The 22,355-nt window shown below is 43.6% G+C and overlaps 9 protein-coding genes across 9 annotated transcripts; 4 read left to right on the top strand and 5 right to left on the bottom strand.

Moving 5' to 3' along the window:
- The first annotated feature begins 266 nt into the window (after positions 1-266).
- On the top strand, positions 267-2,650 carry V2V93DRAFT_366427 (P-loop containing nucleoside triphosphate hydrolase protein). Its single transcript, XM_066909313.1, has 6 exons — positions 267-366; positions 488-542; positions 686-740; positions 853-951; positions 1,024-1,156; positions 1,221-2,650. Exons 1-6 carry the CDS (start codon positions 330-332, stop codon positions 2,378-2,380), a joined length of 1,539 nt encoding a protein of 512 aa, XP_066766934.1. The 5' UTR covers positions 267-329; the 3' UTR covers positions 2,381-2,650.
- Positions 2,651-2,661: 11 nt separating this feature from the next.
- Positions 2,662-6,108, top strand: V2V93DRAFT_172229 (uncharacterized protein). The gene is made up of 6 exons (XM_066906930.1): positions 2,662-3,497; positions 3,555-3,743; positions 3,795-3,853; positions 3,907-3,935; positions 4,001-4,350; positions 4,410-6,108. Exons 1-6 carry the CDS (start codon positions 3,089-3,091, stop codon positions 6,011-6,013), a joined length of 2,640 nt encoding a protein of 879 aa, XP_066766933.1. The 5' UTR covers positions 2,662-3,088; the 3' UTR covers positions 6,014-6,108.
- V2V93DRAFT_366422 (major facilitator superfamily domain-containing protein) lies at positions 6,008-8,093 on the bottom strand. Its single transcript, XM_066909312.1, has 3 exons — positions 7,483-8,093; positions 7,413-7,427; positions 6,008-7,354 (listed from the first exon to the last, which is right to left on the bottom strand). Exons 1-3 carry the CDS (start codon positions 7,831-7,833, stop codon positions 6,203-6,205), a joined length of 1,518 nt encoding a protein of 505 aa, XP_066766932.1. The 5' UTR covers positions 7,834-8,093; the 3' UTR covers positions 6,008-6,202.
- A 338-nt stretch (positions 8,094-8,431) lies between these two features.
- V2V93DRAFT_366419 (WD40-repeat-containing domain protein) lies at positions 8,432-10,614 on the bottom strand. Its single transcript, XM_066909311.1, has 7 exons — positions 10,312-10,614; positions 10,190-10,204; positions 10,033-10,133; positions 9,819-9,978; positions 9,191-9,761; positions 8,867-9,130; positions 8,432-8,805 (listed from the first exon to the last, which is right to left on the bottom strand). The coding sequence occupies exons 1-7, from the start codon at positions 10,463-10,465 to the stop codon at positions 8,748-8,750; spliced, it is 1,323 nt and encodes a 440-aa protein (XP_066766931.1). The 5' UTR covers positions 10,466-10,614; the 3' UTR covers positions 8,432-8,747.
- Positions 10,615-10,797: 183 nt separating this feature from the next.
- Positions 10,798-14,367, top strand: V2V93DRAFT_366417 (S-adenosyl-L-methionine-dependent methyltransferase). The gene is made up of 4 exons (XM_066909310.1): positions 10,798-11,364; positions 11,426-11,481; positions 11,547-13,791; positions 13,851-14,367. Exons 1-4 carry the CDS (start codon positions 11,074-11,076, stop codon positions 14,286-14,288), a joined length of 3,030 nt encoding a protein of 1,009 aa, XP_066766930.1. The 5' UTR covers positions 10,798-11,073; the 3' UTR covers positions 14,289-14,367.
- V2V93DRAFT_366413 (ATP synthase subunit C-domain-containing protein) lies at positions 14,297-16,011 on the bottom strand. Its single transcript, XM_066909309.1, has 3 exons — positions 15,410-16,011; positions 14,899-15,260; positions 14,297-14,828 (listed from the first exon to the last, which is right to left on the bottom strand). Exons 1-3 carry the CDS (start codon positions 15,565-15,567, stop codon positions 14,779-14,781), a joined length of 570 nt encoding a protein of 189 aa, XP_066766929.1. The 5' UTR covers positions 15,568-16,011; the 3' UTR covers positions 14,297-14,778.
- An 86-nt stretch (positions 16,012-16,097) lies between these two features.
- Positions 16,098-18,707, bottom strand: V2V93DRAFT_366411 (chaperonin Cpn60/TCP-1 family). Its single transcript, XM_066909308.1, has 9 exons — positions 18,559-18,707; positions 18,438-18,485; positions 18,286-18,371; positions 18,109-18,223; positions 17,805-18,027; positions 17,096-17,751; positions 16,890-17,035; positions 16,542-16,812; positions 16,098-16,486 (listed from the first exon to the last, which is right to left on the bottom strand). Exons 1-9 carry the CDS (start codon positions 18,596-18,598, stop codon positions 16,398-16,400), a joined length of 1,674 nt encoding a protein of 557 aa, XP_066766928.1. The 5' UTR covers positions 18,599-18,707; the 3' UTR covers positions 16,098-16,397.
- Positions 18,708-18,836: 129 nt separating this feature from the next.
- Positions 18,837-20,972, top strand: V2V93DRAFT_366408 (uncharacterized protein). The gene is made up of 5 exons (XM_066909307.1): positions 18,837-18,964; positions 19,045-19,206; positions 19,270-19,405; positions 19,469-19,596; positions 19,660-20,972. The coding sequence occupies exons 1-5, from the start codon at positions 18,937-18,939 to the stop codon at positions 20,760-20,762; spliced, it is 1,557 nt and encodes a 518-aa protein (XP_066766927.1). The 5' UTR covers positions 18,837-18,936; the 3' UTR covers positions 20,763-20,972.
- On the bottom strand, positions 20,776-22,268 carry V2V93DRAFT_344298 (uncharacterized protein). Its single transcript, XM_066907862.1, has 2 exons — positions 22,084-22,268; positions 20,776-22,013 (listed from the first exon to the last, which is right to left on the bottom strand). The coding sequence occupies exons 1-2, from the start codon at positions 22,233-22,235 to the stop codon at positions 20,969-20,971; spliced, it is 1,197 nt and encodes a 398-aa protein (XP_066766926.1). The 5' UTR covers positions 22,236-22,268; the 3' UTR covers positions 20,776-20,968.
- Positions 22,269-22,355: the final 87 nt, after the last annotated feature.

The raw sequence follows: 22,355 nt of genomic DNA, 5'->3' as shown, positions 1-22,355 counted from the left end.
TCAATCAATATCAATTGAGCCTTCGCAGTCACGGAGATGGTCCTAATCCGACTGATAAAGACAACCCCTGCCCTCAGGGCAGCCATATCTGCACTAAGATCTCATAAACGCAAGATTTATGCCATAAACATAAATATATTCTTACATTAACCCTTTCCGGCGGCGTGATTGGGCATCTAAGGTACGACTAATTACCCGCCTAAAGCGCCGTACTCGAGCGGCCGCTTTTATCTCTACTCGCTCTCTCTAAAACCATTCCCACTTCACGGCCTCGACTGACCCTCTTCCCTGCTCACTATTCCATCCCCCTCTATCCATTCCCTGCAACAATGGCCGAAGACCCTCGCATGACCGCTGCGGAAGCCTGTAAGCTATCTTTCTTTGCAATTGCCATTACTTCTTGGCTGCAATACCGAGCATGCTGGCCCAAGTGGCTCCTCAGACTTGCCCATCGTTAATTGGAGTCCTCTTGCTAACTTGTCTATAGCCGTTATCAACGCGGCTGCCGTCACCAGAAACTACGCTGTTCATCCCCGTATTAAGTACGTCCGCTTCCAAGATTTTGCTTTTACCAGTGCTGCTTGTGCAATTGCGGTGTGGAGTGTCCAGCCACTGTCGTCTTTCTCGAGCTAGCGTGCAAATTGAAGTGCGCAAAAGATTAACATTCTCCTTTTCCACCTTATAGGTACAACACTGTCAGCGGTGTCAACGGTCCCCTAGTTATTCTTGAGAATGTCAAGGTACGTTTCTCGATGCTATTTGTGTTTTTGGCGAATTTATTTTGTCTTCTGTAGCGGGAAGATTACTTTGTATTGCTTCCAAACAAAAATCTGACATCTTTTCAAATTTCAGTTCCCCCGTTACAACGAGATTGTCAACTTGACCCTTCCTGACGGAACCGTCCGTGCCGGTCAGGTTCTTGAGGTCCGTGGCAGCCGTGCCGTCGTCCAGGTATGTTTCATTTGCAGTTTTTTTCCCTTGTCGTATATCGCAGAATAGACAACTCACACACCTGTTCGCTAGGTTTTCGAAGGTACATCTGGTATTGATGTTAAGAAGACCCGTGTCGAGTTCACTGGTGAGAGTTTGCGTATCCCCGTCTCTGGCGATGTCTTGGGTCGTATCTTTGACGGTTCCGGACACGCTATCGACAATGGTGAGTAGTATCTGTGACCCTAAATTTCTCTTAGCTAGCATTGAGTCTAACTTTGTTTGAATAGGTCCCAAGGTCTTTGCCGAGGACTACCTTGACATTAACGGTTCTCCCATCAACCCCTACTCTCGTATTTACCCCGAAGAGATGATTTCCACTGGTATCTCTGCTATCGATACCATGAACTCTATCGCTCGTGGGCAAAAGATTCCTATCTTCTCTGCCGCTGGTCTTCCTCACAATGAAATCGCTGCCCAGATTGCCCGACAGGCTGGTTTGGTTAAGCGACCCACCAAGGATGTCCACGACGGTCACGAGGAGAACTTCTCTATTGTTTTCGGTGCTATGGGTGTCAACTTGGAGACCTCGCGTTTCTTCAAGCAAGACTTCGAGGAATCTGGCTCGCTTGATCGTGTCACTCTCTTCCTTAACTTGGCCAATGATCCTACCATTGAACGTATTATCACTCCTAGATTGGCTTTGACCACTGCCGAGTACTTGGCTTACCAGACCGAGCGACACGTTCTTGTCTTGCTTACTGATATGTCTTCGTACGCCGACGCTCTTCGTGAGGTTTCCGCCGCCCGCGAGGAAGTTCCCGGTCGTCGTGGTTACCCTGGTTACATGTACACTGATTTGTCGACCATCTACGAGCGTGCTGGTCGTGTTGAAGGCCGTAACGGTTCCATCACTCAGATTCCTATTCTTACCATGCCTAACGATGATATCACTCATCCTATCCCTGATTTGACTGGTTATATCACTGAGGGACAGATCTTCGTCGATCGTCAGCTTTACAACCGTGGTATCTACCCACCAATCAACGTTCTTCCCTCGCTCTCGCGTCTTATGAAGTCTGCCATTGGTGAGAAGTTGACCCGTAAGGATCATGGTGATGTCTCTAACCAGCTTTATGCCAAATATGCCATTGGCCGTGATGCTGCTGCCATGAAGGCTGTCGTCGGTGAGGAGGCTTTGTCGCAGGAGGACAAGCTTTCGCTTGAGTTTTTGGAGAAGTTTGAGCGGAGCTTCATTTCCCAGGATTCGTACGAGGGACGTACTATCTTTGAGTCGTTAGATCTCGCGTGGTCGCTTCTGCGTATCTACCCCAAGGAGTTGCTTAACCGTATCCCGGCCAAGATCATCAATGAGTTCTACCAGAGAGCGCGTGCTGAGGCTATCGGTACCCCTGCTGCCGCTCCTGAGGAGCCCGCTGCCGAGGCTTGAGCTGCATAAATTGTTAAATTGTTAAATAAGATAGTTTGAGTTGTGAGAGGAGAAATCCCAAAGAACGTTGGAAAGGTTGTGTTTTATCATGCTGGGTGTTGCAAAACGTGTTTGTGTCGTTCGTTTTTCTTTTAATAGTGATATATTTTGTATTGTCATCTACCAGTTATATTGTTACCTTTTTTTTTATTTCATTACTTTATGTGTCTAGTGCGCGAAGTACACATCATATATATAATAATAAAATTTTGATGTTCATACTAATTCAAATTGATTTTAAAGTAGCAATTCCATATTGTAGTGGGTAAATTTCCACCACTTGAAGTAATGAGTGGCTGAGCCTCTCAAATCGACTGTTCAAGGTTGGGAAAAAAAAAAAGTAGTAATGCTTAAAATTGTAGAGGCAGTTTAACTATCAAAACAGTCCACAGGGAAACTTGTAAAAATATCTTGGAAATAGCAGCTTAGAATCTACAGAGAACCAGAGAATAAGGATAAGAGGCTAAAACCTGCCATTGTCACCACATTTACTCATTGATCATCTAGAATTTAAACGAAAAGCATAACTTGGCCGGGTCTCAATTAGGTTACGGATCAGATTAACAAACAAACCTCTATGGATATTTATACATTCACAACATGCATGCATATATGTTATACGATTCTGAGATGAACATCGCGCTTAGAAACTAAAACTCAAGTTTGAATATGCCTTCATCTGCAGGCTCGTCGTCCAGCGACGCGACACAGCCTGCTACTAATACTGCCACTCATGCAACAGACTCGCGGCACTCTCCATCTTCAGATAGCTCCTCAGTCCCTCAGTTACCTCAAACACCTATTATATATGACTCATATACTGCTGAACTGCCACCAAGTAGTACGCCTTTCATGTCTCACGCGGCAGAAAATAAGTCAAGCGCTAATCTACACAACCAGCATAGTGAGAAACTAATGGAGCATGCCAATACAAGTCCTGAGTCCGTCACAGCAGACAGCACACTAAAAGGTTCAGACGCGAGTTTTCATAGTAATGGAGCTCACGAGCAGTTTATGGACGACGGATCGCGACCGGCTGGCGCAACTGCATCAGGTGTCGCTTCACACACTACAAAAGGTTATAATATATATGAGTTCTGGCAGGCGGACAACTGATTCTGACGACTTTTTACAGAAGGGTTACGGTCACGCAATATCAACCAGCTCCTCAGACGAGAATGGAAAGATTGGGGTCGCAAGCGAAATTACAAGGCACCGAGTCGTGATCACGGAGAGATTGGCTGGGAACCTGGTATCGATGTGCGACACACTGTTGTCGAGCTAGGTGACGATTCAGTAGCAACAATCGTCGATTATAATGCTGGTATGCTTAATTTTGCTATATTAGAGAGGAAAATGCTGACGCAACATGTAGATCGATTTCGAGTAGTCAGTAAAATCGACAAGTTCACCATAGACGAGTTCTTGAAAGATGTGAGATTCTTCATTAGCTTTAAACTAGGATTAAGCTAATCTTTTTCCCCCAGAAACCGTCATGGTCAAGCGTTCGATGGATGTAAGCAAGCCTTTTTACTTTATCTTTTTTGCTTTATCTACGTATCACCGCTAACGTTTATTTAGAAATGTGAGCGGTTTGTCTTGGGAAGTCGTTCGCAGTATTTCAGCCTATTACAATTTACACCCTCTAGCAGTCGAAGATATGGTCGACATTCCAAAACGTGCCAAGGCAGATCATTACAAAAATCAGACTTACTGTACTTTGCCTCTGCATAAACTCGTTAGCACTGCTGCTGTTGATAAGTATTTCGCGAATCAAACCCATTATTCACCAATTGCCAAATTGTTAGGTCGGGGTAAAAAGAGATTGGAGCCTTTTGCTATGAACACGAATTTAAGTACGGTTATGGCTGAGCAAAACATGATGACTATGCAGGAGTGGAATAACTCGTCAGTTCCGACAGAATTTTTGAGTAAGTTAATTTTATAAATCTATAGTGGGGAAATGCGCACAAATCTAACCATATCGTAGCTTTGAAACGCAGCTTAGAGCGGTACCATGAAATTGTTGCAGTTGAGCAAGTTTCAATATTTTTGATTGAAGACCATACAGTCATTTCATTTTTTGAGAATTCGGCAGGAGATGTCGAAGGACCTCTTCTTTCGCGGATAACTTCTCCCAGCACTCTACTACGTGAATATCCCGAGCCGTCTCTTTTGCTTCAAGGTATTTTAGACGGGATAGTTGATATTGTTTTGAATATCATTTCTGAATATCAGAAGTATATATCAGAACTTCAGCTAGAGGTTTTAACTTCACCGTCTGTAGCGCACACTAGAGACCTTCATATTTTATCAGAAGAGCTCTCAATGCTCCGATCAACTTTGATGCCTATTTATGGTCTTGTTCAAACATTACGAGATCACGCAAATCTTCCGCGAGAAGTTTCTCTTCCCGGTGGCGTAATTTCTGAAGTTGCAAAACAGTATCTAGCAGATGTGGCGGATCATGTTCTCGCGTTTACTGATAATATTGATCTCATGAGGCATTCGACAGAGAGTATGATCAATCTGATTTTTAATACCATGTCTGTACAAGAGAACGAGGCTATGCGTCAATTGACTCTCGTGACTATAGTATTTTTACCGTTGACTTTCTTGACTGGGTATTTTGGAATGAATTTTAAGTCTTTTGGAGCACTAGATAACAACACTATATATTTTTGGGCTATTGCAATTCCAGTTACTATTGCAGTCATCTCGGTCATTTTGTATCCCTGGGTTATGGCAAAGTTGTCAAAAATTCGCAGGCATTACGAGAAGAAGCTTGCAAAACGAAAACATCAAGAATACATGAACTATGTACTGGACATGAAAGGTCAGGGGCGGCACCGAGTTGATCCGGTGGTTGGGTACGGGGGAAGCGAGCTGCCGATATATTCTAATGGAAGCGCAAACTCTGACAGGGCTCCGGCATTGGGACGCAGGGCACCAGCTGGTATACAGAGGCAATCGCATCAGTCTCAGTCGGTGCCAGCCGTAGCTCCCAATCAAGCGCAGTCTGCTGGTACCGCTCCTCGAGGCACTGCCAGCTATAATAATGGCACTGATTATGGACTTTCTCCGCTAGTCAGCGAAGGCGATAGTCAAGGGAGTATTGGCAATACCGAGGAGATAACTACGACAGCGGCAGGACGACCAATTATTTTTGCCCCCGCAGGTGTGCGCGCTATCAAGACAGAATTGGGTCTACCAATGCAAGCTACATCAGGGTATCATGATCCATCTGTGGACTTTGCTTCGCCGGCGTACTCCCAACACTATTCCACGTGGAGTACATCTACACAATCCCTGCCTATTAATCCATTGGCGTCTACCAATGGCAATTCGCTCTCTGCCTCCGGGAATGACGCTTCAAATATCCCACTGGTGCCTATGGTTTCTACGCCAATGTCTGCTGCTGAAAGATATGCTCGCGCAAGAACGCGCTCGCCTTCCCCTTTTGGATATAATGGGCGTAAACAGATTCAGCAAGTCCAGCCTCCTCATGGTGTCGCTGTAATGACTGAGGCGAACAGGAAGTTTGATAGGAGAAATCAGCCTACTGGAGGTGATGATTGGGCGCGGGATAGATGACATCCGGATCATAATATATTACGTATCGCGCTATTTTTCTATTAAGATGGCAATAACGTAGGCCTACTAAACCGTTCTAATTCCAATAAACAATGATAAATGACGAATTCCTTCCAATGAATTACTTCATATACTTGACAAAGATTTAAACAAAAAGTACTATGATCCAAAAACGATCCTCTATCGCCATCAATGCTGCATAATACTATTCGCCTGGCGTCTAAAAAAGAAATAAAAAACTTTATCCCGTATTCGACTAGTCTCAATAGTAGGTATATATATCCATAAAAGTAGCATAGCTAAAATCAATGCGATAACAATTGGCTGAAGCACCCATGTTCCTCTACTCTCTGCAATTGCACCGGTGATGAAAGGAAACACGGCAGATCCGGCACCGCCGAAAGATGATGCAAAGCCAACGCTGGCAACGTGTAACCGAGAAGGAAGAATACGAGAAAGAGTTAAAACAGCAGTAGGGAATAGCGGGCCGTAGCATACGCCAACCAAAGCAGCTCCAATAGCAGATCCGACAATGGTAGGCGAAAGCCAGTACACGCATTGGAAAACGATCGCGAGTAGTAGATATACCGTGACCATTGTATTCTCCCCAATTCTTCCAGTGACAAAACCAAGAACAACTCGGCCAGCTGTCAAGCCAGCCCAAAATCCCGATGCAACACCGCCCATTTTCGATTCATCGCCATGCTTGTATCTGACCATAAAAGCCACAGTCCAGCTACCGACACCGACCTCAGCGCCCATATAACAGAACAAAAAAAGAGATACTATAAGAGTGTATTTGTTTTTCAACGCCTCTGATAATCTGCTCGAGGACTTCCCATCGGCGCCAACTTGAGGGGGGTTTTCCAGTTGATATTTTTGCGCCGTTTCACCATGGAAGACAATCAAAACTGCTAATCCCGCGACAACCGATACGCCAAGTAAAACAAAATAAAAATAACTCCATTGGATACCAGCTGAAATCATCGCAGTGGCAACCAAGGGGCTAATTATTGCACCAACACCGTAGCAAGCGTGAAGAATACCCATAAGCTCGTTCTCGTTTCGAAGAGTGACAATGTACACGTTAAAGGTAGCATCCATTGTTCCCGATCCTAGTCCAACCAGCACAAAGCCAATGACCAGGAGCGGGAATGGCGGTGCCCAACATATTAACGCATAGCCAGCTGCGAAAAAGCCTATGGACAAGACGCCGACTAGCTGTCGGCCAAGAAATCCATGCAAGAGTGAATTTAGGAAAGCTGCGCTCATATAGCCAAGAGCGGGCCCTAAAAGGCATAGAGATATTGTCGTGTAGGATTTGTGATACCAACCTTCCATCTAAAGTAATATATTAGTATTTCATTGAAAATCTGTGAATACTCTTTAAAAAACGTACAGCTAAAAGCACAGCCTACAACCAATAAATTAGCAATTGTAACGTTTCATGAAATAAAAACAGTACATACACCAGTGGCTGCATCATTCATGCCCATCAGTACAAATGCAAAGAAAGTAATAAGGACTCTATAAATGTTGCGTCGCGGATATCGCCAACTTTCACGCGTATCTTCCTCTTCTGCATCATTCTCATCATTATCAGTATTCAGTTGCGTCTCATCGTCTTCATCGGCAGCAAATTGTTTGAGTGGATAATTTGACGAAGTATCTGAGTTGGATATAGCTGTTGATAAAGCAATTATCTCGTTATCATTTTGACTGGTTTCGTTATCGGCAGTTGTCACATTATGAGATTGCAATTCATATGGTACCGAAGAGTCTGAATCCGAGCTGGAGTCGGATATGCGTGAGTCAAGCATCGTCAATAAACAGCATCAATTTGAAATACATAAACGAGCGCTAGTCTTCATTTATAGTTGACAGACTGGCTTTTCATCGTTGGGAGGGGGCTTGCAATGACCCAGATCGATAACAGTTGGCTTCAACTAGGCTGGGGCTTCTTAAACCTTTTGACAGGTGCATAGTGTACCATTATTAAGTACTGTATTTACTATGGCATTCAAATTTTATAACGGAGACAAAAGACAGAATACGAATTCGAAGAATATTACCTTTTGACAGTAGGCGGTTGAAAACCTATATCTGGCAGCTTCCCCGAGAAATTAGGTTGATTCGCTCATATATGACAAATGATACGTGTCCTCAAGTATTCACTCATCGGAGAACAAGTTCTCCACATTTACGAAAATACAAAAAATATCCGTGATTTGATTATATATCTGAAATATAGAAGTGATAGTTTACAACTACAGTGTTAATCGCTTAGAGGCCTCGCTCAGGCCTCGCCGTACTCGCTCAGGCCTCGCCGTACTCGCTCAGACCTCCTCCGTACATGCTCATCCGTCCTAGAAAGAGAGCTTATTGGAAAAATCAACGTCAATTTTGAAATAGAAATATGTGCTATTTTCAGAAGAAAAACTGATAGGTCTTTTTAAATAGCTAATAGAAGGTGTTTGTATCTGTTTGTATTGACGCAGACTACAGTCTGCGATATCTGCGATATTTGACACTAGAAATTCGAATGGCGTGAGATCAAGCTCATTTCTTTACAAATTAGAACAGGAAAATTAATAATCAATAGTAGAGTTATTATAAACAAGAAATAAAGGGCCAAATGCAAAGAAACAATCGTATCAGTAACCACTGTCCGCCAAAAGATCAATAAATATAGTGTTGAACCAAATGCATATCTGACTAACTCCCTCAGCATTAATCACTCGGTTAGCTCTGCTTCTGCCAGTGGTGTATTTTCTTCACCATTGTCGAGGAGTCTACATAAATAATATCAGCAACTAGTCATTATTGGTCATTGTAAAAGGATGTATAACTTACGAGTATTGCTTCACGAGCGTGCACTCTCCGCCCTTCTCGAGATCAATAGTGTACTGATAAAAGAAACCTTCTGATGTGACCACTATAACATGAGGCGATGTAGGGCTAATCGCAACAACGCTTTTGATTCCCCTTTGTGGTAGCTTCACATAAGCAAAATCCCGTTGAGGTTCCCACATTTCTGTGACTGCTGCTGGAAGGTAACCACCTACGCGACCCGCCATACTTCGTCCCAGTGTCTGAGACGATCGACGGATAAGATTCCTAATTTCATTTCATCATCAGAAAAAGAATTCTAACTTAGCAAAGAGAAAAATTGGGTACCTCATTGCGCCATTCCTTGTTTTTCCGTCCATCATTGCATCAAAAATGCCGCCATTCATGACTGGGGGAGAACCAGAATCCGAAGATATACTTTTCCTTCGCTCTTCAAGGCCAAGACCAACCGGGTCCTCTTCATTTTCTAAATCTGCAATCTTGAAAATGTGAACAGTATCCGTGGCAGAACTGACACAAAGTAATGTCGAGGTGACATTGAATGTGATTGAGTAAATTTTTGATGGGTATGAACCTCGTCGGAACTGGTATAGCTTTGCACCATTAGGAACAGAAAAAATACGAACAATAGTTCCTTTATCGGAAGCAGTGGCCATCATCGTGCCGTCTTGATTAAGTGCTATACAGGAAAGAGGAGATTTGTGGGCTTCGATGACATTGATTGGTTGCATTGCCAGAGCGTCAAATATTAGCACGTCGCCAGTACCTTGTAAAAACGACGGTACCGAATTAGGAGGAGGAAACGATCCGTTTGTTGGCGATAATTGAGATGCAGATGATGCCGGCGATGGATAGGCAATATAGCAATGGTCTGAAGAGGGCGAAAGGGCGCATATAGCTGTGGCACGATCTTAGAACAGACAATAAAAACACACACTAGCAGACACTAACTAACCGTTTGGGTTTGGTGATGTTTCTATCGTGTGAAGCAGCTTCATGTTGCTGATATCGTAAACGTAGATCTGATCTTCCAATACTACGATTAATCGTCGACGATTCAGTTTAACTGCCAACACCGAAGTGGGAAATGTAAGTTCGCAAATAGTTGATTGCCTCTATGGTCCACAGGTTAAATTTTACTGCTATATGGTATTGAAAAGTAGACTGACCTTTGTGTTTGTGATGTGTAGTCTCCGCGGGGATAAAGTAGGTTGGTCGCCGATGCCAACCAAAGCTACGAGCGATGTGCAGAATAGCATCTCAACAATAGCTATAAAACAATCATAAGTTTCTCTGTCAGGTTAATCAACGAATATATAAATATACCAATTCCTCCGTCGGCTAGATATACAAAAAGACAATACGTCAGCTTGTCGAATACCTCGGCAACGGCTAATAACAGCCTAAATGGCAACAAGATAAATAAACACAAAAGTAAAATAACTAACCTTTAAAAAAGCACTTTCCAAATGGATCGCAGTTATATATCTTATAGCCATGCCTTGTTCCTACCGAAATGCAGCTGAAATCCTGATTGAAATTGATGAAGTTAAGAGTATCATCGTAATGATTGAACGGCGGACTCTCAACGGGAGACTCCATAGTAGATAAAACTACAGCACAAGAAAAGAAACTAGCAAATTAAATGGTCCACCCAATCAGTTCTTTAAATCCTGGCACTTTTGCGCTGTTGGTTGTATATGTGATTAGTTACTGATTTCGTAGATGTCCGGGACAGATGTAGATCGGGGAGGAACCATTATACACGCAAGATTGAAGGTGTTCTTGCTCCAAATTAATAGTAAGCTCCTGGTCTAGCAAAAGTATATTATAATGGTACTTTTAGTACGCATATACTGATCTGTTGCACGTGAATTGCGGTACAACATAGTCTTAGTCAGCGCATACATTCTAGAGAGCTACTTCTGTTTCCAGATTTTTTGAAAGGAAAATCTCCTACGCTAGTTAGCTATTAATCTACTGCTATTTGGTTATTTATTACCCTAACTAAGGTGTTCTTGTCGCGGGGTAAAGGAGCATGACTGTCAATTTTACCTGCAGTCGTTCATTATAGCTCGTCCATCGACATTGAAACTTAAAACTGATAGAAAAAATCCCTATCTGAAGCGACTGCACTCAGAAACGCGACCGCACTCAGAAACGAACGGCTGAGTCAACTTCTTGTGAGAAGTAAGGAATTACACTCGGACATGGCTGCACAGAAGAAGACCAATCTAAAGACTGGCAAAGGTGGTAAAATACATGCAAGACTTAACAGCGACAAAGCTATTCAAGAAACAAATGGCTCGTCAATCGTGTCAAAGAGATCAGTTGAGAGACTATATTACCCACCACCAGCACATTCGTGTACTGCAACAGCCCATCCGTTTGAAACAGCTCATTTTTTTCAATATTTTGTCAAAAAATTTCAGCGAAGAGCACCACTAATCAATAGAGGGTACTGGATACGAATGGAAGCTGTTCATTCAGTTGTCAAGCTGGTATAGAGCAACTTAGTGCTGCTTGTTTATAATGCAGAAACTGACTTGCCATTTTATATAGTTCTTGAACGAAAATATCCAACGAAAAAAAATAGTTATAAATCTTGGCTGTGGATAGTACGTACATGCTTTTACTGTTCTCAGTGTGTCTCAATCAATTTTCGACTTCTAACCTGGCGCAGCGATCCATTGCCGTTCCAATATCTTGCGAAATCAACTACGAACCAAAAAAATATGTTTATCGATGTTGACTATCCAGATCTCATGAAGATTAAGGCTTCAATCATCCGTGAATCAAATAATCTCCAACAAGTTGTCGGCACATTAAATGAAGGAACAACATCTGGGTCTATTTTACTAGCTAGTCAAACGTACGTTGCCCTTGGTTGTGATCTTTCGCAATTATCGAGCCTTGAGTCAGCTTTGAGAGAACTAAACGTACTTGGCGAAGACTGCGACTTACTATTCGTTGCTGAAGTCTCTTTGACGTACATGGGAACGGAAGCCGCAGATCGCGTCATCGAATGGGCATCTACTATTTGCCAGGGTCATTCCCGCTTTGCTTTACTTGAGCAGATAATTCCCCAAGGCGAAACTCATCCCTTCGCAAGAACTATGATCAGCCACTTCAACCGTCTGGCCACTCCGTTGAAATCAATTTCAACATATCAAACAGCCCAAGCGCAGGCTGAGAGATTTTCCAACAAAGGCTGGAAATCAGTGCATTCTCGAGATCTCTATGAGTTTTGGAGAAATGAGGTTCCGACACAGGAAAAGATCAAAGTTGAGTCCGTTGAGCCTTTTGATGAATGGGAAGAATTTTTCCTGTTTTGCCAGCATTACGTTCTGCTCGTCGCAGACTCTGAAAACCTGGAAGTATCATCGCATGTGGTGAAATCGCCAGAATCTCAGCTTTCTACTGCAAACAGTGCGCGCTATATCACTGTTGGTGCCCCGTTTAAAAGAAGATGGGCGACTTTAGGTTCTACTGATGATGGCCTGGTATACTACGGCGGCTTAGGTGCGTCCACCCGGCTATCAACCAGCGGTTTGATAACCAGCAGCTTGGACGCTCAATTTATCGTTGATGATAGCTCTAGGCCATTGCCCAGGATGTGTCATTCTATGGTCAAGCTTGGCGACTCCATGCTTTTAATGACAGGTGGCAGAAACTCCCCCGGCTCCCCATTGTCAGACTCTTGGTTATTTGATAGCAAACAGCATAAATGGACCAAGGTTGAATCGATTCCTGGCTCTCGCTATAGACATGCAATGGTCTCTATCGGCTTGTCTCACGCTTTGATTTTTGGAGGATATCGTGACCAGAGTTGTAATTCCGAGTGGCTCATGTATGATATTAGATCAGACAACTGGATCAAGCTAGACTGTGACACCCAACTGGGCCAGCGACTATCTCCCAATCTTTGCTGGATGGGAGAATATGGTATACTTTCAGGCGGCTTTGACCGATTTGGCGCAATATATGAAGATGCGTACAAATGGACTATAGCAGGAAACAGAGTTTTACTTGAAGCGTTACCTACAAACTGTCTTGCTCGTGCAGGATCGATTTTGACAAAGTGGGATGCAAATTCAGTGCTATTAGCTGGTGGTATGACTCAAGATGGACTACTTACAATGGATTCCTCCTTCCAAGTTATTGACTTGCGCACAATGTCGATCACTAATTTCACTATCGAAGCGAATAAAGAGGAATTTCCAATGCTCGTTGGATTTAATATGGAAGTAACCCCAGAAAAAGACATTTTGATTGTTGGCGGTGGTGCAGTTTGTTTTTCTTTTGGAGCTTGCTGGAACAAGCTTGTCATGATCAGCCCGCGAGAAGAGTATGGCATGGCGTGGCGTGCTATCGAAGAAACCCCACTACCGCAGGACAATATGAATTTAAATGGAGTCTCTCGCGATATTACAGAATGCGATGGCCAAATCAACGAGGTAAAGCCTATTTCTGTTAAAGCCCCTGTTACTGCAGGTGACTGGCAGGCTATATATGCTGAGCGACTTCCCGCTCTTGTCAAAAACGCTGACATCGGATCCTGCATCTCTCTATGGACCCCGAAGTATTTGAAAACTAAAATTGGCGCGGACCGTGAAATAACTGCTCATGTGAGCCAGACAATCTTTATGAATTTTCAGGAGAAGAATTTTCGTTATGAAAATATGTCGTTTGCAAAATTTGTTGACCATGTTTTTGCTAATGAAAAGGACGCGAAAGAGCTGTATTATTTGAGGTCGCTCTCAGTAGCAAAGCCTACGGCAAAGCCAGCCATCTTTTCAACCGATTTTCCTGGAATTGCGGCAGACTTTAGACTACCTATCGGCCTTTCGGAATTTATTAATGACAAACTTTTCTCGTCTCCTTTTCGAATCTCGAGTGCAGGTGTAGGCATGTGGCTTCATTATGATGTACGTTATATAACTATCTTTAGTACTGGATTGTATAAGTTTAGCTAACATATGGTTAGGTTACCGCGAATGTTTTAGTTCAAGTCAAAGGTACCAAACGCATCCGTTTATATCCTCCGTCTGATGTCTCTAGGCTCTCATTCCCAGCTGGTGCTTCTTCTTCTGCTATTCAAAATATTTTTGATGAGAAGGAAGGTGCTATTTCTGGCACCCACCCTATTGAAACAGTCATGGAGCCTGGGGATATCATATTCATCCCTCCCATGTGGATTCATGCCACGTTTCCTTTAGAGCCTAGTATTTCGATAAATGCATTTTGGAAAGATCTCGACTCAAAGCTGTATTCAACCGGAAGGGATGTGTATGGCAATCGTGACTTGAAAGCATACGAGGATGGCAGAGCTCTGATCAACAAAATTAAGCAGTCGTTCAAAGAAATCCCTCAAGATGTACGGGACTTTTATATTATGAGGCTAGTTGATGAGCTGAGCAAGTGAAGAATGATGGCACATGTTCTTATATTATGTAACATATCTTAACTTTCGCATACACATATACTCATTCTACAATATGACCAATCTACTAAACCGAGGTAATCAGATTATTTGTTCAAACGTTATTTTCGTCTATAAAGAAACCCACAACTGATTCGCCCCGCAACCCAATATATGACTTACAAAACACACAATGGAAAAATAGAAATAAAACACCAGCCTTCTACCAAATTCAAAAAAAAAATAAAAATTAATGAAAAAACGTCAGGGAAATCAGACATCATGTTCATTCAAATTATGTATACCTTGTATGAAATAAAAGAAAATGTCTGTTTTGAAAGAAAATGATTTGATAGAAATTGTAATGCTTCCGAGCTATATCTCTCCGGTCATCATCTAAAACGCACCACATTCGTTTGATACCCTGCTCTACCTCCAACTAAAATATTTACTGCTTCCACCCTTCCATCATCGTCCAGAGTTATCGAGTGATTTACTGGAACTCCTGAGCCTTACCTGTCATCAGCAGACCAACAATGAGACCTATTCACAGAAAACAAGTTAGCAATTAAATTTAACAAAAAACTTATCGATAAGAAAAAGACAAACATACCGAACAGACCCAAGACAGATCCGAAAATCTCAATGACGAGAATCTTGACGAACAACGACGGGTCAGCGGCATCAGCGATAGCAGCAGTCGAACCAGTGACACCGACAGCGACACCGCAGACAAGGTTGCAGAAACCAACGGTAAGACCACCCCAGAACAAAGCGTATCCGGTGTAGTAGTTCTCGGGGGTAAGAAGATCGGGCCCGACGACGGCGGCAAGCTTGGCCGAGAAGACAATGGACATGATAACACCGTAGATAGCGACGACCTCGCAGAAAATAATAGAGATCAAGTTCTTGGTTCTGATGCGAGGAGCCTTAACACCACCACCGACAATGGAAGTACCAGTGACAAAGATACCCCTAGAAAATCGTTAGCAAGAGCGAGAGGTAACGCGTCGGCAACTACATAACAAAACAATAATCTTGTGACCAAGCAGCGCTTAGCCAGTCTAAAATCTGTTTATATCGCTTCGTCGCCAAATCATTAAAAACACAATTGAAAAACCTACCAAGCAGCACCAACGACACTCAGACCGATGCAAAGAGAGATTCCGAGAGAAGCCCAGGTGTAAGGAGAGGTGGTGGTAAGGAACTTTCCAACGTTGAAGTCCTCACCGGAGCCGGTGAACAGCATGTCTAATATTAAAAAAGTCAGTACAAACTCCATCTTTCAGCTGTTTCATCCCGTTTATCTGCCTGCGCCTGCTGGTAGATTCTGCAGTTCCCTATCATGACGATTACTCGAGCAACCTCATTGACGTCCGGCCCGGCTGCACAACTGACTCTACTTGATATCATCAATCCCATCCAATCATCAAGGCCCTTAAATTTCCCAAGCAATTCCAATATTTTTATCTGACAATCTTTAAGAAGAGTATCCGAGATAGCAGGAGCAAGCGAAGGCAGACAACACGAAAAGAAAAACCTGCGCTGAGGCTTTGACAAGAGACAACGTACATCCACCGACGACAAACGCGCCGAGAAGGGCGATGGATCCAATAACAGCAGGAGCACCCATTGTTGAATTAGTTGAGGTCGAAAAGAGGGGAGGTGGTGGAAAGTCGGTGAAAGATGGAGTGTGTGGGAAGGGATGGCTGCAAAGAAGAGACTTTGGTGATTGTGGACTACTCAGTGTTGGAGGATAACCGGGTTATCAAATGTACATAAGGTTTAAACTAGTCTTAATTGGAAACATTTGGAACTTTGATTGGAGTTGTTGCTCAGTTAACAAGCATTAACGTTTGAAATATTGCATTAGTCGAAGCTTATTGGCATACCCGGTGCTTGATTGGCCGGCTGCCTGTTATCGCAGCCACTCTCCTCGAACTATTGCCCTAGCCCTTAGATATAGTCACAGCAGAACACACAGGTCACGGATTGTTACCAGACATATATTCTCGCCAGATACTACAGCTACTTATTAGCTATACTAAATACAATACAAAACACACTCTTATATTTACAATGCATTTTTCTGCGCCATATTCAAATACTCGTCTAGTGGCCGTGAGGATCCTCCTCCCTCTGCTCTGGTTGAACCGTAATCATCGTGTCAATTCTAAGAATCGCAACGCACGCCTCGAGAGCTATGTCAATTGTTAGTAAATATGCAACCAAACAGAATTGTCGCGTACTACATACCACTCTTGAGCGACTTGATCTTACTCATGCTAGGCTCGAGAACACCAGCCTTCATCTCGTCAACAACTTTGCCTTTCCACAGATCCAGTCCGTAGTTCTTATATCCCTTCTTCTTCAAGTCGGTTGACGGCGCGCTCTGACTTGCTGCATGGTATGACCGTAGTTTAGCAACGAGATCTGAAGAATCTTTAGCAGCATTAACTGCAAGAGTTTTGGGAATGACAAGAAGTGCAGACGCAAACTCGGCAATTGCAAGTTGTTCTCTACTGCCCTATACACATAAACCTTTCATCAGTAATTGTACTTTTCATTATATAAAGAGAGCAAAGCTCGAGAAAAAGATCTTACCAATGTCGTGGCAAAGTTTTCAAGATAAATACTCAGAGCAGTCTCGACAGCGCCACCACCAGGAACAACACTTCCACTCTCTAACGCCCGCTTCACAACTGAAAGCGAATCATGTACTGATCTCTCCATCTCGTCCAATTGGAAATCTACATTTAATTTTTCATTAGTTACCCGCTTTGCTCTTAACACATCGAAAATCGACTTACCGTTCGATCCGCGCAAGATTATCGAGCTAGAGCTATTAGCCTTTGTTCCCTTGACAAGAATGCACTCATCATCCGAAATGCGCTCTTGCGAAACCTCCTCGGCAAATCCCAGGAAAGCGGGTTCGAAAACTTCATCGCCTTCCAAGTTTGACATGCTGTTGATTAGCGTCGCACCAGTTGCATGTGCAATTCGGCGCAGATCTTCACGTTTGCATCGTCGGACGGCCATTACGCCTGCCTCAATGAATGACTTCAGACACAAATCATCTATACCTTTCGTCGTTAAAACGACATTTGCGCCAGCAGTAATAATTTTCTGAACACGCTCCAACACAATTGTGTTTTCTTTCTTTCTTATCTGCTCCAGCTCGTCCGGATCCTCGATAGTGATACTGACGCCCAAAGGCATACGCACTTTCTGCAAATTAATATCAAGGCATGCAATCTTTGCACCAGTTATAGAAGTCTTCATCGCCTGACTAGCAACTGTACAGTTAAGAGCATATCCCTTAACAAGAACAGACTCGAGACTGGATTTGCCATGCGCCTTTAAAATGTTAACGGCTTTAACAGGATACTTAACTTCGCCGCGGTTGTTAACAGACTTAACAGCAAGAAGCGAGTCGACTACCAAGGTTGCAAAAAAATCCGAATCACTTATTAGATCGTTAGATAGGGACATCAATTTTAACTGAAAACAAGATGATACCTTCCAATAATCTTGCTAGACATACTAGTCTTTGCAATATTTTCCAAAACATCCTTTCCAAGAGCATCAACCTTTACACTCATGACCTCAGTCAAGTACTTGGTGGCCTCTCTTAGTGCAAGTCTGTATCCGGTAATAATTGTGGTGGGGTGGATCTTGTTTTTCACAAGATCATTGGCACGGCGCAGCAATTCTGAAGCAATAATGACAACCGAAGTGGTTCCTAAACATCGAGTCCAATTAGATATTTTTCCAAACCCAATCATCATTAGTATTCGATTCAACACAGTGTATGATAGCGTACCATCACCAACTTCACGGTCTTGCTGCTGAGCAAGCTCGACAAGGATCTTTCCGGCGGGATGTTCGACATCAAGAAGACTGAGAATTGTCGCGCCGTCGTTTGTAACCGTAACATCCTATCCGACAGCAAAAAGTCAGTAATCGATGTAGATTGCCTTCGATCGACGGTACTACTTACACCAATATCATCAACAAGCATTTTGTCAAGACCAACGGGGCCTAAGGACGATTTGACGACGTTCGCGATTGCTTGTGTAGCGAGCACTGCCACGCATAGTTACGTGAGTAAAGGCACAAACCCGACATATCAAGGCTACACCACCAACTTACCGTTTTGATCTCGAATATCGTTGCCGCTCAATTTCTGTCCATTGAGAACTACATAAGGGGGAATAACCCCTCGAAGTTAGTACACAGTACCCATCCGATTTCATAGTTGATCGACACATACACAGCGTGTCTGACGCCGCATTATTATACATCTGCGACATTATGAGAAATAAACGAGAGCCAATGGAGGATCAAGGGGAAGATGTGCTGGTGTAAAAAGAAAAAACCTCCTTTGTATCTGAACGCGTAAACTTCTTATTTTTTCTGTGGTGCGCGCGTGAAAACTGTAACTCTACAAACCCCTTTTTCGCGGTTTCAAGCGGTATCTGGCGTACAACCCGTGGTCCACGATTTACGCTGCTCTCCCAATCTCAAAAATTAAAAAACTGAAATCTAAACCAAACCAAACCTCATCTGCACTCTCTTTGCTGCCCAACTACGCGCTTTTGTCGACTGCAATTGTGCTTCTTTCCAACTGTGACTAATAATTGTATACACAATGGCTCCCAAGAAGGACAAATCTGACGGTATGCTTTTGTTTTAGTCTGGGCGTCTACAATTATGCAATACGTATTGTTTCAATATTGACTGACATTTCAATGTGAAGCCAGCAAGGCTCCTCTCATTAGTATCACCGCCCCCAAGGAGGAAGATTTCCCCTCATGGTACCAGCAGGTATTGACCAAGGGTGAAATGCTAGAGTACTATGATGTTTCTGGCTGCTACATCATGAAGCCTGGATCATACTCTGTGTGGGAAAAAATCCAGAGTAAGCTCACTAATTTTTGCACAACTTGTCTGAGATCTTAGCGCTAACTGGATATATTTCTAGGCTGGTTTGACGGTCAGATCAAGGAACTAGGTGTCCAGAACACCTATTTCCCCATGTTTGTTTCTTCGCGTGTTTTGGAGAAGGAGAAGGATCACGTTGAGGGTTTTGCTCCTGAAGTTGCGTGGGTCACTAAAGCGTATGCTTATTCCGTCTGTTATGCTGAAATAGTGTCAACTTATATGCTAATCGATTTTAACAGTGGAGACACTGATTTGGAAGAGCCAATTGCTATTCGTCCTACTTCAGAAACTGTCATGTACCCTTACTACGCCAAATGGATTCGCAGTCATCGCGATCTTCCTTTAAAGCTCAACCAATGGAATTCAGGTGAGTAACAGCACTTTAATACATAGACATAGTAATGTGACAATTGCTGATTGATGTTCATAGTTGTTCGATGGGAATTCAAGCACCCACAACCTTTCATCAGAACTCGTGAATTTCTGTGGCAGGAAGGTCACACTGCATTTTTGACCCGAGAGGAAGCCGAGAAGGAAGTTCTTCAAATTCTCGACCTGTACGCTCGAGTTTACCAGGAGCTTCTTGCAGTTCCCGTCATCAAGGGTCGCAAGACAGAGAAAGAGAAATTTGCAGGTGGTTTCTTTACTACTACTACAGAAGGCTACATCCCAGCTACCGGCCGTGGTATCCAGGGCGCTACCTCTCACTGCTTGGGTCAAAACTTCTCGAAAATGTTTGGAATCACAGTAGAGGATCCCAACAAGACCGGTGAAAAGATTAACGTGTGGCAGAACAGCTGGGGGTTGTCCACACGTAGTATTGGCGTCATGGTCATGGTTCATGGTGACGACAAGGGTCTGGTCATGCCGCCTCGCGTTGCTCAGTACCAGGTCGTTGTCATTCCTTGTGGTATCACTGCCAAAACAACCGAGGAGGATAAGGCTAACATTAACAATGGAGTCGAAGATATTGCCGCGAGATTAAAGAAGACTGGTATTCGCGTCTTTGCCGACACTCGTGACAACTACTCTCCTGGATGGAAGTTCTCTGACTGGGAGCTTCGGGGAGTTCCTCTGAGAGTTGAGTTTGGTCCCAAGGACTTGCAGAAGCAGCAGATTACGACCGTTCGTCGTACCACTGGTGCTAAGGCGTCAGTCGAGCTTGCTGATATCGAGACTGCGATTCCTACAATTCTTGATTCGATTCACGACGAGATGTTCAACAAGGCAAAGGACCAGTTTGATTCGCATGTCAAACGAGTGACTAAATGGGAAGACTTTGTTCCTGCATTAAATGCCAAGAACTTGGTTCAGATCCCCTGGTGCGGTATCACCGAGTGCGAGGACGAGATTAAGGACAAATCAGCTCGACAGAACTCGGATGAAGCTGAAGATGAACGTGCGCCTTCTATGGGAGCAAAAAGTTTGTGTATTCCGTTCGATCAACCCGAAGGCATTGTCAAGGGCGAGACAAAGTGTGCCGCTTGCGGAAAAGATGCTGTGGAGTGGTGCATGTTCGGCCGAAGTTATTAGATTGCTGGTTTTTGTTTGCTATCATTTATTACCATGTACAACGTGTTTTGTTCTGTCGAGTCTTTTTTGCGAGTCTCTTGGTTAAAGAACCATAATGAAATTACTAGCCATCCTATATTACAATTAAAATAGACACCGATGAAACACCCTTAGACTGGGTAAAAGAAAACGCCAAAAAAACAAAATGCAGCCAATTTTCACACTCTCTACAACCTCACATCTTGCCTGAATGACTCGTTCTCTCTCCTTGTTCCTCGTCCTATGGAGCTGGTCTCTCCTGAAAATTGCGCGTTATTGCTCGACGACGCTGTCTGAGATGACAAGCTGGCAGCCGCCGAAGTTATCATGGAGCTATTTAGGTTTTGCAATGCCCAGTTTCGGTGCTCCATGAGTAGGAAATGCATTTGGTGGCGAATTCCGTGCATTGCATTCCGCATACTCTGCACCTCCTCTTTCAAACGCACGTTTTGATTCATTATCAACACTCCGTGTCTTATTTCAAGCTCCCCTAGTTGTTCGGATACTTTCTCAAGTTCAGATCTGAATCGTTCGTGTTCAGTAAATATATGGAAAGCATCACTATCGACCATGCCAGATGTGGTTGTAAGTGATGGCTGTATACGTAGGCTTTTGTTTTCCAATTCAAGTCTCGCTATTCTATCTTCTTGCTTCTCGATAACTGGAGCAAGGGCAATAAATGTACATTCAGATTCGTGATTTTTAAGTTTTGCTCTTATTCCCACCCATTTGCAGCCGATATTGTTCGCGTTACATGGCACTCTTGCCATGGCACATTCGCTGGTATGAGATACAATATCCGCCATTGTAAACACGACAGCGCAATCAGGACATTTCAAGGTACGCTGACTGCATACTAACTCATGAGTGGCAATCTCAATCTCGGGAATTTTGACGTCGCATGCGCGACAGGCAATCAGTTCATGAAGACAACGCGCAGGTTTCTCAGAATCAATATATCTTCGCTCGACGAACTGGTCGCATGTTGCGCTGGGACATGGAACGGGAGTGTATTCACATGACTCTAGTAAATGATGCCGTAAAAGACTCCGCTGGCATGTTCTCTTGCAGCCTTTGTCTTCATTCGAGCAATGCACCAGTAGTTCATTTACCATATTAGACAAGATCTTTGGCGGCGGAAGCACGTCGGCGTCACTAAGCGAAGAGCGGTCCACAGGACATTTTGGCGTTTGAGATAAAGCTTTGAATAAACATAATGTACAAAACGTATGACTAGAGGAGACAAAATAAAAGTATTGTTAGTGCTTGTAGAATCGGTCGAGCGGAGCGTCAGGACACTCACCCGCACTTTGTATAGCATGGGTCTACAAGTGCGCAGCGACAGATCGGACATATGAGGTTGTCGTCCAGCATGACATATTTCAGTGCTCTTAAATCTGGATCACGCTCTGAGACTGCCTGCTCGCTCGCGCTGTTGTGCTGCTGCTCGTCCATCTTCGGTATTAAATTGAATTGCGAGTAAAGAAGACCCGAGGTATGCGGAGAAATATATGAAATGACGGCGTTGGGAGTTCACTGTACAGTCACATGATTATTGCATAAGTGCTTCAGCAA

The sequence above is a fragment of the Kockiozyma suomiensis genome (assembly GCF_038497685.1).
Source record: "Kockiozyma suomiensis strain NRRL Y-17356 unplaced genomic scaffold V2V93scaffold_4, whole genome shotgun sequence".
Classification (NCBI taxonomy): Eukaryota; Fungi; Ascomycota; class Lipomycetes; order Lipomycetales; family Lipomycetaceae; genus Kockiozyma; species Kockiozyma suomiensis.
This window is presented reverse-complemented; position numbering and strand designations above follow the sequence as displayed.